Source organism: Thamnophis elegans, chromosome 5 (genome assembly GCF_009769535.1).
Source record: "Thamnophis elegans isolate rThaEle1 chromosome 5, rThaEle1.pri, whole genome shotgun sequence".
Taxonomy (NCBI): Eukaryota; Metazoa; Chordata; class Lepidosauria; order Squamata; family Colubridae; genus Thamnophis; species Thamnophis elegans.
The window spans coordinates 61,186,154-61,204,030 of NC_045545.1; the positions used below are offsets into that span (position 1 = coordinate 61,186,154).

General features: G+C 36.7%; 1 protein-coding gene across 1 annotated transcript in view; it reads right to left on the reverse strand.

Moving 5' to 3' along the window:
* PHTF1 (putative homeodomain transcription factor 1) overlaps window positions 1-17,877 on the reverse strand; it is a 39,757-nt gene that overhangs the window by 5,879 nt on the left and 16,001 nt on the right. The window contains 16 exon segments of the mRNA XM_032217847.1: window positions 806-931; window positions 1,059-1,085; window positions 1,087-1,156; window positions 2,103-2,275; window positions 4,151-4,237; window positions 4,383-4,514; window positions 4,821-5,093; window positions 5,707-5,835; window positions 7,678-7,896; window positions 9,262-9,339; window positions 11,059-11,233; window positions 12,372-12,512; window positions 12,762-12,896; window positions 14,924-15,089; window positions 15,804-15,962; window positions 17,706-17,775. Of these exon segments, the coding sequence (XP_032073738.1) occupies window positions 806-931; window positions 1,059-1,085; window positions 1,087-1,156; window positions 2,103-2,275; window positions 4,151-4,237; window positions 4,383-4,514; window positions 4,821-5,093; window positions 5,707-5,835; window positions 7,678-7,896; window positions 9,262-9,339; window positions 11,059-11,233; window positions 12,372-12,512; window positions 12,762-12,896; window positions 14,924-15,089; window positions 15,804-15,962; window positions 17,706-17,775 (2,160 nt within the window).

The following is a 17,877-nucleotide window of genomic DNA, read 5'->3' on the forward strand; positions in this document are numbered from 1 at the left end:
TGTGAAGCACGGAGGTGGCAACATCATGCTGTGGGCTGTTCTCTGCAAAGGGACCAGGTCGACTGATCCGTGTGCAGAAAAGAATGAATGGGGCGATGTATCGTGAGATTTTGAGTGTAAACCTCCTTCCATCAGCAAGGGCATTGAAGAGAAACGTGGCTGGTCTTTCAGCAGGACAATGATCCCAAACACACCGCCTGGGCAACATAGGAGTGGCTTCATAAGAAGCATTTCAAGGCCCTGGAGTGGCCTAACCAGTCTCCAGATCTCAACCCCATAGAAAACCTTTGGAGGGAGTTGAAAGTCCATGTTGCCCAGCGACAACCCCAAACATCACTGCTCTAGAGGAGATCTGCATGGAGGAATGGGCCAACATAACAGCAACAGTATGTGCTAACCTTATGAAGACTTACAAACAACGTTTGACCTCTGTCATTGCCAACAAGGATATATAACGAAGTATTGGGATGAACTTTTGATATTGACCAAATACTTATTTTCCACCATAATTTGCAAAAAAATTCTTTCCAAATCAGACAATGTAATTGTCTGGATTTGTTTTCTCATTTTGTCTCTCATAGTTGAGGTCTACCTATGATGTCAATTACAGGCCTCTCTCATCTTTTTAAATGGGAGAACTTGCACAATTGGTGGCTGACTAAATACTTTTGCCCCACTGTAACTTTTATTTTCACAATTACACTGTTTTGCATGTGGTTGAGCAGACAGAATATAGCCTTTATGTAGACAACACTAGAAAAACAAATAACTGAGCTATCCTCAACAGGTACATAGCAACACTTACTCTGATATTGAAGCCCAGCAAATCACTTATAACTCCAGAGACTGCCGATAGGATCACCACTCGTGTAATATTATAGATCAAGGGATTCATTGTCAATCCATACAGTCTAAATGGTGTATCTAACTCCTGTGGTTATGAAACAGAATTAGAATGCAGCAGTATTGCTTTCATATAATAAAAAATCATTCAACATCTTTTTCAAAAAATATAGCAGAAGAATAAAGGCAAAGAAGCTAAAATTATTTATTTTTACCTTCAAGAGTTTGGTGGAGAGTTTTAAGGACATTATTTACTAGTGTGAGCTGTTCTTTCTTGTTTGGTTTCTTTTCCATCTTTAAGTAACAAGTTTATCTGCAGGAGAATTATTTAAATATTGTTTATTAAAATTATGCAATTTTAATAATCCAGGTCTGTCTTGTAATGGCAGGGATGGCATATCCATTAAACTTTCCTTTAAATTCCCTACACAGTTAGCACAAACATTAACAAAAGCAACTTTTATAAATTACATTATTTTTCGTAGCAACAGCTAAAATACAGTATGTTTTTTAAAAAATATAGAACAAATACTATACAATACATACTCATATATGAAGTCAAACTGTCTACCTTGATAACAACGGTATGATCATGAAATATATAACGCACTTGGAAAGGGGAGAAGGCAATGGCTGCTTTTCCCCTAAGCTTGAAAGGATAACAGGTTCTAGAGAACAGATTTTCCAAATATAACCTTTAGCTGAAATATACTTTAAGAATCCTGACCAATAGCAAAAAAAAATGAGTAATAATTTGCAAAAAAAATAACACTATAGAAATTTATTTTATTAGACTAAGGAAAAATTGAAAGAAAATAAGATACAGGTTGCGAACTGATTTTATTCATTGAATAAAATCAGTTCGGTCTTCAATTTTCATCAAACAGTGCCCATGCTTTAGCTTCTACAGGCATTTTTGAAAATTACGTTATTGAAATTTGCTTACACTCCAAAATAGTCCACAACTTAGTATCTTGGAGTTGTAATTCATATATAAGGTAAAGGCCTCCACAAAATTATTATCCACTTCTTGATTTTTGTCTTACAGTGTTTGTTTTAAAACATGCCTTTCTTCAAGACTGACAAACTGAAACTAATATTTTATGAACAGTTCAGGGATCTGCTACCACCAGAAGACAGCCTCTGGATATTTAACACAATAAATACAAAGTTAACAACTGCAAATGTGTGTTTACCTTCTACCTTATTATTTTTAGATATTTCTTAATCGGTCTGTCCTAATGTCAGAGAAATAGTACAAAGAATCAAAAAGTACCTGTTCAGTTAGCAGAATTGAAATATTACTATATTTCTTGTTGGTTTCAGAGCCTAGGGATGCCAAACGCAACAAGAATAGGAGCAGGGCAGTTTCCCAGATTAGGAATTCCCAATTGTAAGCAGCACTCAAGAATGTCTTATGACCTTTTAAAACCTATGAAAAATAACACAACAATTAGCAAACAGACTGGAAGTTATCTTTGCTCTAGAACAGAGCTTGGTTAATAATTTCACACAATTTAACACTACATCCTGCACAGTAAGAACATCCCTCTGTCCAGAAGATCTAAAAGGATTACAAATTAGCACAATAGCACATGCTCTCAAAGCCAGGTTAGTTCATTCTGCACTTGCAGAATGACAGAGGGATTTTTTCCCTTTCATTTATTGATCCTTCTCCTGCCTGTTGTACCTGTCCATATCCAAATTTCTCTAGCCTCAGATACCTAACTGCAGATGGTGACCTCTCCATCTTCTAACTTTATCATACAAAATTGACACATTTATCTTCTAATCCACAGTTTTCCAGGTCAAAGTTATGATGAATTACAGTACAATAAATTCGTGAAATATTCAAAGGTTTGGCCAAAAACAATACTGTGCATTGTTCCAATATCTAAGATGTCTAGAGTTCCCCAAGGTTTAAGATGGTATACAAGCGGATCAGTGGTGGGTTGCAGGAGGTACACCCCGGTACGGGCATACCGGAGCCTGTCGGGAACACCGGATACCGTTCCGATGCTCCAGAGGGCACACTCGCTTCCGGGCACACACATGGTGCGTACGGCACCTGCGCAACACTCCGACGAGCAGCTGGAGCGTCGCGGAGGCTTGCCGAAGCATTGCAGGCAAGTACAATGCATCCACGCGCCGCACGCGCCTATGTGGTGACGCCGGGGCCATTCCAACCGTAGCAGTTGGAATGGAATTCGGAACCCACCACTGAAGCAGATAAACAAAACAATATGCTTCTTAGCACTACAATGTATTTATTACAACACAATGACAGAGAAACAAACCAGGCAAGTAGAATCTTTCTCAGTTTTGACTAAAGATGGGTAATATTATCCAATCACAAAATTCAGAAGAGATCCATCTGCCATTCACTGTTCACTTTAACTTTAGCATGCAAACTAGGTGAGTTTCATGCCTTCTACTATCAAAAGAATAAATGGCTATAGTTGCAGAATGTAGGTTTTCACAACTGCTATTTACTGATTAAATAACAACTTCTGGGTAATGCTACAGGAAATAAACAACACATGTCAAATATGATTAAGAAGCTTTTGGAGTTTTTAAACTTTCTTCAGCTCTTGACAACTTTATGCTTATGTCTATGCACTTGGGGAGCAAGACTTTTGAGTGGATTTTTCACTGTCTTCTAGAATATTTTTCTGCAGATAAATAAGCCCAGTCATTATGATGGCCTGTCATCCAAGTACTATCCAGATACTATCCCTACATTTTTTTCTTTTTTCCTTTTCTTCCCCTGCTATGGGATGTGTATATGACAAAGGCCCTTTTCCTGGCTGTATTGCTAGCTAGCCAAGTATCTTGGCTAATATGTATCTTTATTTTGGATGTTTTTATATTTTTATTGTTTTAAAATGTTTTCAGTGCCTTAATTCTAATTTTTTTTTTAATTGTAAGTCATCTAGAGTCATTGACTGAGATGTGTGGCTATAGAAATTGAATGAATGAATTATTTTCTTTTGCCTCCTGAAATAAGCGCTTGGCCTTTTGGGGGAGGTCTTATTATTTTTGAGGTGCAGGAGACAGCGAGCGTGGTCACCTCATGACTGCTGCTGTGTTGCACTGCCTCTCTTTTTGCGGTGGCTGTGCATGTGTTTAAATATTTTTGGGGAAACAGGGTACATACATACATACCAAAAAAGGAGGCTAGCAAGTGTGCAAAGTATCATAAAATCATTGGAGACTCTCAAACATCTCCCTCAATATAAATCCATCCTATTTTATGTGTTATTGATGGTCAACATTTTCTCTAAAAATTAAAAATTAGAGATCTTACCTGTGCACAGCATATGAAAGCAATGGAAAGAGCCAGTAAGAATATGGACGATACAACTACGTCAACAGACCTTTGAGGGCCTCGCCTCTGGCAAAACAAACATACAAAATTGAAGTAATGAAGCATTGCATATAAAGAGCAAAAATTCTTCCCAGTTTAATTCTGTAGCAATGGCTCTACAATCTGAATCTTTTGTTTAAGGCTGAGATTTCAGTGCTTTTGTATCACTTACCTTTAAGTAGGAACGAAGTGATAACCAGATTTTAATGTTTTCTACTTTCTTGAGTCTGAAATGTGGGATTTCGTATTTTCTTGCTTTCCGAGCAGAAGTAATGTGACTAAAAAGTTTGGCAACCAGAAACCTCTGCAAAGAAAAGTGTCAATCAGAGCAAATTATATAATTTGAAAATTACAGACAGATCTTTTCTGACTGCTACCTTTCAAAAGCTTTGCAGAACATTTTAATGATACATATTTCTCTAGAATAGGAATGGCATTATAAGAAGGGAAACTGATGCTTGTTTGTCATAGGGAAACATCCAATATAATGACAATATATTCATTTTGCCACAGTCCAATCATGTGGCAAAAGCAAGAGACGGCGACAGAGAGTTGTGCTTTCATTGGCAGTCATGGTTGTTTTATTTTTTTTTGGACAACTAAGACTAACCTGCTTGTAAGTCCTCTCAGCAACACACATCATGAAGAAAAACATCCAGGTGAGGCAGAGGCGCTCCAGAAAAATGATCATTGCAAGGGTGATTATAGGGGGGAATGGAGGACCCCCACAAAAGATATGCAGAACTTCTTTTGCACTCAAGGCCCACATCTGCTCAAAGGTCTTTGAGTGGAAGAGTCGATAGAGGAAAGGAAGGAAAGCTAAACTGATGGTAACAATATTGCCCAGCCACTGATAACCAGATCCTTGGTGAAAGGCATTGACCTAATGGTGAAGAAACCAGTATCAGCACTTCACAGTTTACATACTGCACATTGAGACATGCAAACCATTACATTATGAATTAACAGGTTGCATCTAAATAAGAATGGAAATCTCAACATTAGATTCAACTCAGTGAAGATGAGACTGCAAAATGACATACATGCAAATTTGCAATCATATAAAAACCATTTTCTATAGTTTTGGAAAATGAAACCCTCCAATTTAAAATATCTACTGTACTCCTCCAAAATCTCACATTCTTGTATTAACCACTCAAGAGTCCCTCTCTGAGGGAGATGGGCAATTTATAAATATGAAATATAAATAATAGAGATGGATGGATGGATGGATGGATGGATGGATGGATGGATGGATGGATGGATGGATGGATGGATGGATGGATAGATAGATAGATAGATAGATAGATAGATAGATAGATAGATAGATAGATAGATAGATAGATAGATAGATAGATAGATGGATGGATGGATGGATGGAGAGATGGAGGGGAGAGATAACAAAAATTAACATATTTTGCTTGTGGATATACACAGCTGCACAGAATAGAACTGCTAGTTTTTTTATGACTCTACTGAATGGGCACGATCCTTACCCTGTTCATAATGATTCCACTGATCTCCAGAACAGACATGTCTACTTTCTTGCACTCATTCCCCTCCCAGATGAGAGCACTCACTTTGGTAGAGGCAGGACTTGTATTCTGCAGCCAGAACAAGTGGTTCTGAGGAAGAAAAGTCATGCTGATGCCATATTCTGGAAAGTCTTTCTTTAATAGGGGTGGAAATGGCTTCAAAACAGCTCACTTAATGATTCTAAGCAAACATTTTGCCATTGAGTTCATACAGGTCAAAAGATGGCGCCTATCTGAGCAAGCATAAATGTTATTAAAGTCCAACTTCCATGCTCATTGAGCATTTAATGTCCCACTGTCTGTAACAGAAACTTAAAATATTTGATAATTACAAGAACAAAAACTATTAACAAGTCTTGTATGATATTGGTATATTTCAGATAGCAGGGTATCCACTGGGTTTTCGCCAGGATTTTTGTTTTTATCACCAACTCTTATTGTCAAGAGAATGTAGGTCCATCTGTATTGAATACAGATACAGATAAATGGTCTGATTTCTTCTTTTGGATGAAAAGTCAAGGGATGATTTGGTGGGGGATGCATGAGGAAAGTCCTCCTCCTGCTACTGGAAGCAGCAAAGGAGGGGGTCTCTGCGTCTTTGGGTATTTGAATGGGTATTTTTAATGTTTGTCTGTGGAAACTTGTGGTAAGATTTGGGCTGGTTGTCCTGTTGGTGCCAAGAGCTGTTGGGGCTAAAGTGCTTCAGGATACCCAACTTCTCCTTCCTGGGATTGATGGTAAGGACACTGAGAGGTTCTTGGTCTCATGTCCGGGAGACAATTGGTTTTGGGGATATTATTGGAGGGGTCCACGTCATCACTGTGGTGCTGGACATATATTGGTGTGAGATATATGGTGAGACATAGGAAGACATATTAAATGTTTCCTATAATGTAATAAATGGCTATAACCACACCTACCTTTTGGTTGAAGGCACTTGGTAAGAAATTTAATAGTGCATCATCAAATCAAAAATGCTTTTTTTCAGTGCCCCTGAGTTAATGTTGCTATCCTAACACCAGAAAGACTACAGCCATAGTTCCAGATTCAAACAGGAAAAGCTGGTTTATATTAGATGAAGACAGGCACACAGTACCTAATAATAATCAGATGTTTTCCTGGATTCATTGATTTCTACCATATAAGCCCAGGAAAGATCAGCTTCTTTAAGACGTCACCAAAAGATGCTACATGAGTGTCCCCATCTGCTCCAAATCACCTTATCTCCACACATGTGGGATTGATGACATTTCATCAATGTGCAATCAATGTCTGAAAACTTTTGCTTTAAGTCCATATTCTTGTGGTCACATAATAGGTTAAGGTAAAGGTTCCCCCACACATATGTGCTAGTCATTTCCAGCTCCAGGGGGCGGTGCTCATCTCAGTTTCAAAGCCGAAGAGCCAGCGCTGTCCAAAGACGTCTCCATGGTCATGTGGCCATCATGTCTAAACCCCAAAGGTGCACGGAACGCTGTTACCTTTCCACCAAAGGTGGTCCCTATTTTTCTACTTGCATTTTTACATGCTTTCTAACTGCTAGGTTGGCAGAAGCTGGGATAAGTAATGGGAGCTCACCCTGTTATGCGATGCTAGGGATTTGAACTGCTGAACTACCAACCTTCTGCTCAACCAGCTCAGCTCTTAGTCATTGAGCCACCGTGTCCTTTACGCAGTAGGTTACAGTATACATAAATTAAACTTTTTATATTTTTGCTAGATGGCATCATCTTGCTGCCACTTTTGCTAGATGGTAAACCATCTCTATTGAAAAAGCCATTTTATTTATCCAGATGCTTATAATTGGACAGAAATCCATTTAAAACTAGTACTACAACTTGTTGCCAGAAAACATTCTGCTAGTGTCTTCCCGATGTTTTATTTGATTAAGTTACCATCACAAGGTGGGGGGATGCTTTGCATCTTACAGACCTGCTGGAAAACATCATCCTTCAGATCTCGTTTGCTTGCTTTCTTGTTTTTTCCTTTGGCTTCCTCACTGTCACTGGTGAAAGAGGATCGGTATTCGGGTCCATGAAGCAAATCATCCCACAACATATCTTCTGTCTCAGAGTCTTGACGAGTACTCTCCGAATCTCTATGCGAAACACTACCGCTTTGAGATTCACTACTATAGTGGGATTTGGACTCCTATGAGGAAACGTTCAGAAAATAATTATTGCAATACTAATTCAATTAAAACCAATCACTGAATTCTTTATGGCCTCTCTCATAACAAGATACTTAGGTGCAATCTTTTAATTCGTTTAAGTTACAATGGTGCAAGCACCTGAAGTGGGTGGCTATATTAAATCTGAATAATAAATAATTTTTAAAAAGCCCGAGTCCCATGGAAAACTATCAGCAAAATCCCAATAACTTACTTTATCATGAAAACTGTCTGACACAAGTTTGCACTTGTCCCTTTATCTTTCTAAATACCACAAAATACTAGTGTCAAATATTCCAATTTATCAATGCTGCAGAAAAGTTAGAGTAAGCACTAATCAAAAACACTGCCCTGATAACACTGTTATTGGTATGACAGAAGAGATATACCTACTTCCTGATGTCAAATCCTATAAGTCAGGGTGTCAAACTCAAGGCCCGGGGGCCGGATCCACCTTGGAAATAGCAAAGGACTGGCCTGGTACTTTTGCCAGCAAAAACAGGCTCCCGAGCTCCATTTTCAGCTACCACGGCCTCCTGCAACTCTTTGCCAGTGAAAATGGAGCTTGGGAGCCTGTTTTCACTGGAAGAGCGCTCGGGCCACCACAGGCGCCTCTGACATGAGTGACGTTGAGCTGGCCACGCCCACCCAAGCCCCCCAAGATCAAACACAACCCTGATGTGGCCCTCAATGAAATTGACTTTGACACCCCTGCTATAAGTGCTATAGTGGATTATTTAACTATTCCAAAAATATTGAAGTATTAACAAAATGTAGAAACAAAAAAAAATAGAACATATCACAGGGATTAATTCTGAAACATAAAAATGCTGTTTGCAAATGAATTTATGTCCTGCTCTACCACTTGTATTAAACCATGATATACACAGAAATATCAGCATTTAGCTCACTCCACAACAGCTGAGAAATGAAGGAAAGCTTCTTCAGACTATATGAGAACTTTTTTTGCTGATTAAATTTAATTGCCTGTTGTTCAATTTCAAAGGCACAATTCTCAAGGACTCCAGAGATCTCAAATAAGAGCCTGGAAATTTCAAGCACCCACATACCCTCTCCTTGCGTGAAACTATAACATGCTAATTGGTTTTGATTTAACACACTGCATAAACTCAGCTTTAGGATTACCATTAAATGTGAGTCAGGTCACTATTGTCTATTCCCCCAAACATGATTAAAACATGGTTCATTGACTATGTCATTCCAGATCTACTCTCAGATGATGCTGAGAAGAATCGTAAATCAAAATAATAATTTTAAAAAAGGATCAGATGCATCGAGTAGCTTCACTTCACACAGGAGATACTGTAATTTTTAATTCTGAATACCTCTTGAGGAATTGTTAGTTCAAGTTCTGATTCCACTACGCTGTCCGAATCTTGCATAGATTTCACAACCTCGTTGACCTGCCTCAGATCACAAAAAAATGAATGAAGAACTAAAATGTAGACAATCTTCAAAGCAAAAAATATGTCATAAACTATATCAAAAATACAAAATTATATTGTATTGTACTTATTCAAGACAAATCTATATGTGCCTATAAGTAGTCCTCGCTTACTAACTGCCTTGTTTAGTGACTATTCAAAGTCATAATGGTTAAAAAAAAAAAGCTTTGTGACCAATCCTTGCATTTATGGTTATCTCAGCATCCCCTGGTTATATGATCAGCTTCTGCAAACTTCACAATCAGCTTTCATCAAGCAGAATTTTTTCTTTCACATAAAAGTGAAATTCCAATGTAACGTCTGGCTTAACAACTCTGGCCATTTGCTTAATGACAAAAGTAGAAATGATACAAGTCCAATGTGATTTTTCAGTCAGTCACCACAACACTTAGTGATTAGGTTGACAATCCCAATTGTCATATATATATATATCTCCACTCTTAGGAGAAGACCTCAATCTTCCCTGTTTTTCAACTTTCTGTAGTGAGACCTGGAGAAATATGATGGGAGAGATCTTTCCTTGAAAGTGACTTAGCATCAGAATCTTTCAGTGAGTGAAAGGTGATATCCAGAGATTCTATACGTATAAAATTCAAGAACTAAACAATTTAGGTGCTTATATATATTAAAAAATTCATAGAACCTCCTAGTCAGGTTGGGAGAGTGACAGTTAGGAATGTAAATGGATCTTCAGAAATACTCACCAAATAAAGAGACTACATTTCTAGATACATTATTTTATTTTGGAAATGTTAGTTATGAAGGGAGACATACAATATCCCAACCAAGAACTGAATATTATATACTGCATTCTGTGAATATGATTTATGATATCAAGACCAATAAACACTATTCTTCACATAGTACATAGTTAAATTGGAATTCAATGCTGGCAGCTATGGTAATATTGACTATCCAAAAACTATTTGGATAGTTTTAAACAGGGAGAGGTTCATGGGAGACTATCATTTTTAATGGATGTTTACCATAGCCTGAATGATAGACAGTGTGACTGACAAATTACAGCAGGAGGGTTGTTGCTTTCCAGATCATTTTTCTGAGCTCTACACACACATTATCTGATACAAAAAATTGGATTACATGGGCCCATGACCTCATCCAGCAGAATTCAACTGAAATACATACGCAAGTATGCCCAAGGCAGTAATACAAATAAGTTGTAAATTATAATTCCAATGATATTTTGGAGTGGTACTAAATGGCCCTTTCTGCTAAATCTTCTCTGCCCAGCAGCAATTGATTTTGCTTTTAAAATGGACTCTAAATGGGTAGAAATGCTAAATATCTAATCTTAGATTATTTGTTTAATGTCAGCACTTCTATATTTATCTTGATCTGTCTAGAAAACAGAACATAGAGAACATTGAATAATAATTTTTCAGTTTGCTTCCAGAGATCCCAAAATAAACACCAAGGAGTATAAATTATAATCATGACAGACTATAATCTACAAATTCAGGGTTAGGGTTAATAATTATTATACTTCTTTTCTGGTGTCCTGCAGATATGGGTGTATTAATTAGTAATTCTAGAAGTTGCTGTCCCAACCCAAGTGGATCACACAATTGAAGGTTGACCTACTCTTTCTTAATTTGATTAAAGGGAAATGCATTTGTTGCCTTAGCAAGTAGGATAACAGTTTTTGATAACACTTACCTGTGACACTGACTGATTTGTTGAAGCAGATGGAGAAATAAGAGAAGACCTTTTGCCCTGATCTTCATTTACAATTACACTAGGGCCACCTTCTACGCTTCTGCGCAGCAAAACTACCTGACTCACATTATCGGGTTCTTCCTCACTTGACAACTCATCAGAAATGCCTGAATGTCTAGAAATAGTCTAAAAGAACATTAATCAGGATTAACATAAAATGGATGAGACAGTTTCACATTTATGCAATCTATTTGGACCATAGTAACTAACCAGTAACAATTTATTCTATAGCAGTACAAGCAATATATATATCAACACAAACAAATCTATACTGTAATACAATGTTACACACTACATGGCTACCCAATTTAGAAATGATTAATCTAATGACATGATTGAAAAACTCCTCCACAAACACTTCTGTCTGCACGATGTAGGACAACTGTATGGCTATGGGCCCATCTATCAGTTTTCCTGCAGGCAAGTCCATATATACTCTGTTTCCTTGAAAATAAGACCTCCCCGCATAATAAGCCTAATCGGGCTTTTGAGCACATGTCCGCCCCGGAAATATTATAATACGACCTCCCCCGAAAATAAGCCCTCCCCAAAAAATATTGTAATACAGCAGCAGCTATGAGATAACCACTACTACCTCCTGCACCTCAAAAATAATAAGACCTCCCAGAAAATAAGGCCAAGCACTTATTTTGGGAGTCAGAAGAAAATAAGACCCTGTCTTATTTTGGGGAAAACACGGCACTTTCACTATTATGACTGAGAAGTAATTTTAAACTATGATCTAGTACATTGAGTTTTGAATCTTTTTATCTCTGAAACACATAACATTTCTCTCAGCCTAGTTTAATTCATATAACCGCTAAAATGAGGAAGAGGATCGAATTGCAGTATGCCAAGCTTATTTCCTTGAAGGAAAGTTGAAAAAAAAATATAAATGTTTTTTTCCCCTGGGTCCCAACTAAGTTCTCATACTTATAACAATAATTTTAATCCAAGATGCATTGTTGAAGGAAGTTAATTTTAAGTTTAGTACAGGAAAAAATAGTTTACTTTATCAGGAAATAATATAACTTTATACAGAAATTATATCATGTAATTGTATTATATTTTATTTTCTATAATTAAATGATAGTAATATCTGTATCTACAGTAGAATTATAAAACTGTTTTGGAGAGGTTTTCAATATTTTTCAAAATTTAGATGAGTGGGTAAGATTTAATCTATGCACTATTGTTCATATTGAGAAAATTTGACATTTGCATCAAGCAAACACATCAAGTTCATACTTTACCTGTTTTCTATCTACATTTAACGGCATTTCAGAATCTTCGATCGCTGAAAACTGTGTTCAGATCTGGAAATCCTGCGTTTTATACTGCTGCTATGCTCTGCTTCAGTCCCTTTATCGGCTACCCGTTTTCCCCTTTTCATCCTATGGAGGGAAATGCATTTCTTCTTTATTCACACTTTAAAAATCAAGACATAATTGAGAAGACAGAGAATTTTCCATGATTTCTTCAATCCAACAGTTCTAGAAAGACAATTTGGCAGGCCATTTCCAGAAATGCACATAACTGGCTATAATAAATTATGATGTAATCTTGGAGCAAGATTGAAATTACAGTTAAAATCCAGTTAAAATTGTCGTATCTTCTAAATAAACTAATATTACCAACCGTACCCTTCCCTGCTCCTTCGGCGTAATACTGAATCAAACAAGCCGCTGATCCTGGATGAGGGCTCCATGGACTCCTCGCTTCTGCTGATTTTGTCAGAGGAAGTATAGCTATCACCTCCTGCAAATTTGCGTGCTTTTCTAGATAAAAAAAAATGCATAAATTTGCGTCTGAGAATAAATGTCCCCCTCTTCAAAGCCACAGAATTTTTAACATATCTGTACCAGGGAATATAAATATTATCAGATGCCAATTATGAATAAACTACATATTCATAAATATATGTCTTTTAAAATTGCCATAGGATTGGGAGCCGAGGTGGCACAGTGGGGGAGCCGAGGTGGCGCAGTGATTAAATGCAGCACTGCAGGCTACTTCAGCTGACTGCAGTTCTGCAGTTCGGCTGTTCAAATCTCACCGGCTCAGGGTTGACTCAGTCTTCCATCCTTCCGAGATGGGTAAAATGAGGACCCGGATTGTTGGGGGCAATATGCTGACTTTTTCAATCATATGCTGTAAACCGTTTAGAGAGGGCTGAAGCCCTATGAAGCGGTATATAAGTCTAACTGCTATTGCTATTGCTATTGCTATTGATTTAGGATGCTAAAAATACCACGTAAAGAAATTAAGTGTTTATGACGCCCGAAGAACCTTGTAGGGGAGATAGGTGGCATAGAAATTTAATAATTAATAAATAAATATGTGCATATGCCCATTAACACAAATACAAGGAAAGAATCTATAAGCCCAGAACTGCTGTATTAGGGAATAGGTGGTTTCTAAAATAAGAAATACCAGTAAATAAATACGTATCTATGCATGTACTAATGAAAATGAGACTTATCCCAAACAGTTTCTTTTCACTTGATTCTAGACTGAATTGATGATTCTGGTATTTTCTAGTATTTTATACTAGATTTCATTTTCACTACTCCATTTGTACATTTTCTGAAAAATGTTTGCAACAAAGTATGTTAAAAATTACTCCAGGCATGAAATGAAGAGAGTTTAAACTATATATAGTTAACTGTGGCTAATATCACATTTAATTTTCTGTCTAAAAATACTAGGCATGAAATTAATAACTGATGAAGTACTATGAAGGAGAAATCCAGATCTCATAATAATGATATAAAATAAAATATCTGTTTATATCCCACATAGAGCTCATGTTAGTTACTGTTAGTTACTGTTCTGGAAAAATTAAATTTGAATTATTTTCATCAGTTTGTTGTTGATATAACACTCTAAACATCTCAGAACTCAGTTATCAAAGGAACTGCTTCTTCGTCTATACATCTACTTACATACATACATAGTTTATTGATTAGCCGATAGGCCCGTGATGGCGAACCTAGGGCACAGGTGGCACACGGAGCCATTTGTTAGGGCACACAAGGCGTTGTCCTGTCAGCTCCAGCGTGCATGCGCGCCCTGGCCAGCTGACTTTGGCCTTCATTTTTAGCCGTTTTTTGCCCTCTGGAGGCTTCAGGGAAGCATCCTGAAGCCTCCGGAGGGGGATCACGCACATAAAATTATGGGTGTGGGCACATTCGCATTCCCCCCACTTTTGGCGCGCGATGGCAAAAAGGTTAGCCATCACTGCCATAGGCCGTATCAAAATACATCTACTTAATCTTTGTTGAGTATAGCTGGCTAACTGTTCCAACCTACTCATATTAATCAATCTGTGGAACAGAGATAGGCAGAATCTATAGCAGATCCTGGTTAAAAAAAATATTCCGAGATTAAAACAGATCCTTCATGAATTATTTCTGTAGAAGATTAATCTAGCATCCCATTGATTTTTGACTACATTTTTTTAAAATGCTCAAGCAATACATTGATCGTTTTATTATTTCATGCTTTTATATTTCATGCTCATGCATATTATCATTTTATGGAATCTACTTTGATATATTTATACTCAAGCATATCAAAGTGGTATGTAAATAGTGTGAATTAGTATATGTTATTAAAGTAAAATATGAAAGCTGTATCTTATTAGAATCTAAGTAAAACAAGTGTATTAGCAATGAAGTCCAAGCAAAGATACAATACATATTATGCATATTATAAGAAAAAATGGCCTTTAAGCAGGATGCAAGAGAAATATTCTGATTTGAAGAGGAACTTTCCACCCAAGCTACAGACATTCATCGCTCACCTCCTTCTTCGACCAACACCACTCGCATCACTTCCTGAAGTTTTAGATAACTGAGTAGATACTATCTGGCAGTGTACAGTTCCCATGAGTAGCATAAGGCACAATGGTCCAATGATTTCACTTGCACTCACTATTGGCATTATAGAATATAATGTAATTGCTACAACTGAAAAAAATGTACATGAATTATCTAACAAGTAAAAATAGAATTTGTACTACACATATATAATGCATACAATGTAAAAATGCTACATATAAAAACTGCACTGACTAAAATGTTGTGATACTTCTAAAAATAGAAAAAAATTAATATAATAGCCTACAGAAACTACTGTATATGCAACTTTAGCACTGAGTTTCTCCTTTGCTAACCATGTAGTGAAAAATATGGACTTAGGATTGATTTATCATGGACAGATATTTAACATCAGACCAACTATTGACTGTTACTCCTTTCTCCCATGAATCTTTCTGAGATCCAATATTAGATAGCACCTTAATCTGCATTTGCTAAGTTGCCTTCCTCAAAACTTGGCATGATACAAATTACAGTTATTTTAAATGGAAATAGATATTGGGGTTATCCAAAGCCTTCAAAACAGGTGTTTTATAAACAGGAATGGTTGTAAATGCACACATATGAAAATTTACATAGAATTTAAAAAGTATAAAAACTTAGAAAAAAAAGAAGGAAAAAGACATAATGTGAATGAAAATGAAAGAAGAAACTGAGAAATAGACAAGAAAAAAGAAAAAAACATCTAAGAAGATAATTCAATTTTCTTTGCAACCATTACTAGCATGATTATTACTATTTCCACCCTGCCAAATTACTTATCTACGTTCCCTTCTTAGCATAATTTCTACTACTCCTACTTACCTTGTAGGAGGTACAATACCAACAGCCACATAAATATACGCCAAGAAGTGACTTGTATCCACCACTGACTAAAAAATGGGAATAATATAACCCGCACAATTCCCTTCCTTGTAAGTGATGTCCAAGGAATTTCAGGTTTAGCTTTGGCAAATGTGGAACCTGAAAATTTTGTGTAATGAAAAGAAGTACTTCAGAAGATAATCAAGAAAGTGCATTAGCTGTTATTTTTTTCTACTCAAACCAAGATTCTTTTAGAAAATGAGAACTATGAGATAAGAGAACCGTGAAACAATTATCCAGAACTTTGGTTGGACATCCAATATTCTGCTTTCAGTTTTTGGATGATATTTGGGGCAACAGTGGAAGCTCTGAACCGATCTTTGATTCCAGCAAAGTTGAAATTTAATCCACAAAAGTACAGTTTTCTCTCTGCCTCAATTTTTCATTGCAACAAGCAACAGAGAGCAGGGGCAAGAAGTAACAGGTGGAAGATCATTTAAGAGTGATCCAAACCTTGTAATTTCTGAAAACATTTTATACAGTGTTAAGAAAAATAACATCAAATCTTCCACCAATATAGAATAGAATAGAATAACAGAGTTGGAAGGGACCTTGGAGGTCTTCGAGTCTAACCCCCCCCCGCTTAGGCATGAAATCCTACACCACTTCAGACAAATGGTTATCAAAATCTTCTTTAAAACTTCCAGTTTTGGAGCATTCACAACTTCTGGAGACAAGTTGTTCCACTGATTAATTGTTCTAACTATCAGGAAATTTCACCTTAGTTCTAAGTTGCTTCTCTCTCTGATTACTTTCCACCCATTGCTTCTTGTCCTACCCTTAGGTGCTTTGGAGAATAGCATGACTCCCTCTTCTTTGTGGCAGCCCCTGAGATATTGGAACACTGCTATCATGTCACCCTAATCCTTCTTTTCATCAGACTAGACATACCCAGTTTCTGCAACTGTTCTTCGTATGTTTTAGTCTCCAGTCCCCTAATCATCTTTGTTGTTCTTCTCTGCACTCTTTCTAGAGTCTCCACATCTTTTTTACATCGTGGCGACCAAAACTGAATGCAGTATTCCAAGTGTGGCCTGTTTTAGCACTAGACTGGAGATGCCAGGATTGGAGGTCAGAATGGGAAGCACCTGCCTCTCCCCTTAAGAAAAAAACATCCAGACAATAATGGCAAAGCACTTTTGCCCAATTGCCAGGAAAGCTTCATGGTCATGCCATTGAAACAAGCAAGAGTTCAGTTTTCCTTTAAAGAGACTATACATTTAAGAGATATAGTTAAGAATTGTATTCAGTTCTGGATGGGGATACACTGTTTTTGAAGGAGAAGATTTTCTCTTCCAGTGTATCTAGGATTCCTTGTGATCTTGCATTGACAGTCAATGTAGAACTACTTCTATAAAATTTTGGCAGATGCACTACCTCTCTTATTTTTGTAGGAATGTATGAGTTACAAATATTTTATTAACAAAAGCTATTTTTATAATATGCCATCCATAAGGGCACGTAATATTTCAAAATTTCAGCTAGTACAAACACAGCCACCAGAACATTATCTTTGGAGAATGGAATTTGCAATATTGGAGATCGCCAAGAAGTCTGACTTTACTAATTTTCCACTGGATCTTGAAATATTTAGTTTTGCTTAAAATAAATCTCTACTACCTTTTAAAATGGTCTTCTGGTTTAATTGGATTTTAATTATTCTAAGCTGCCATGAAAGTCTAAAAGCACAACAGACATTTTATTTATAATGAAATTATAAATAAATAAGACAAGTACTAAATACTATATATGTATAATATGTATTACTTGTCATCACTAACTGCACAGTATAAATGTTTTGCAAATGTAAAACAAGTGATTAAATTTTCAAATGATTCATACCTCTTATTAAATCAACATCTATCAAGTCAGGCTGTATGTGACCTTTCTTTCTGGGTTTGCTTTTGAAGCCCTGCACATTTAGTAATAAACAATTAGAATATTTTATAATTAATAGATTGTTTCCCTTATCTCACAGAATACATCTTTTATTACAATTACTCTTTCATAGTCA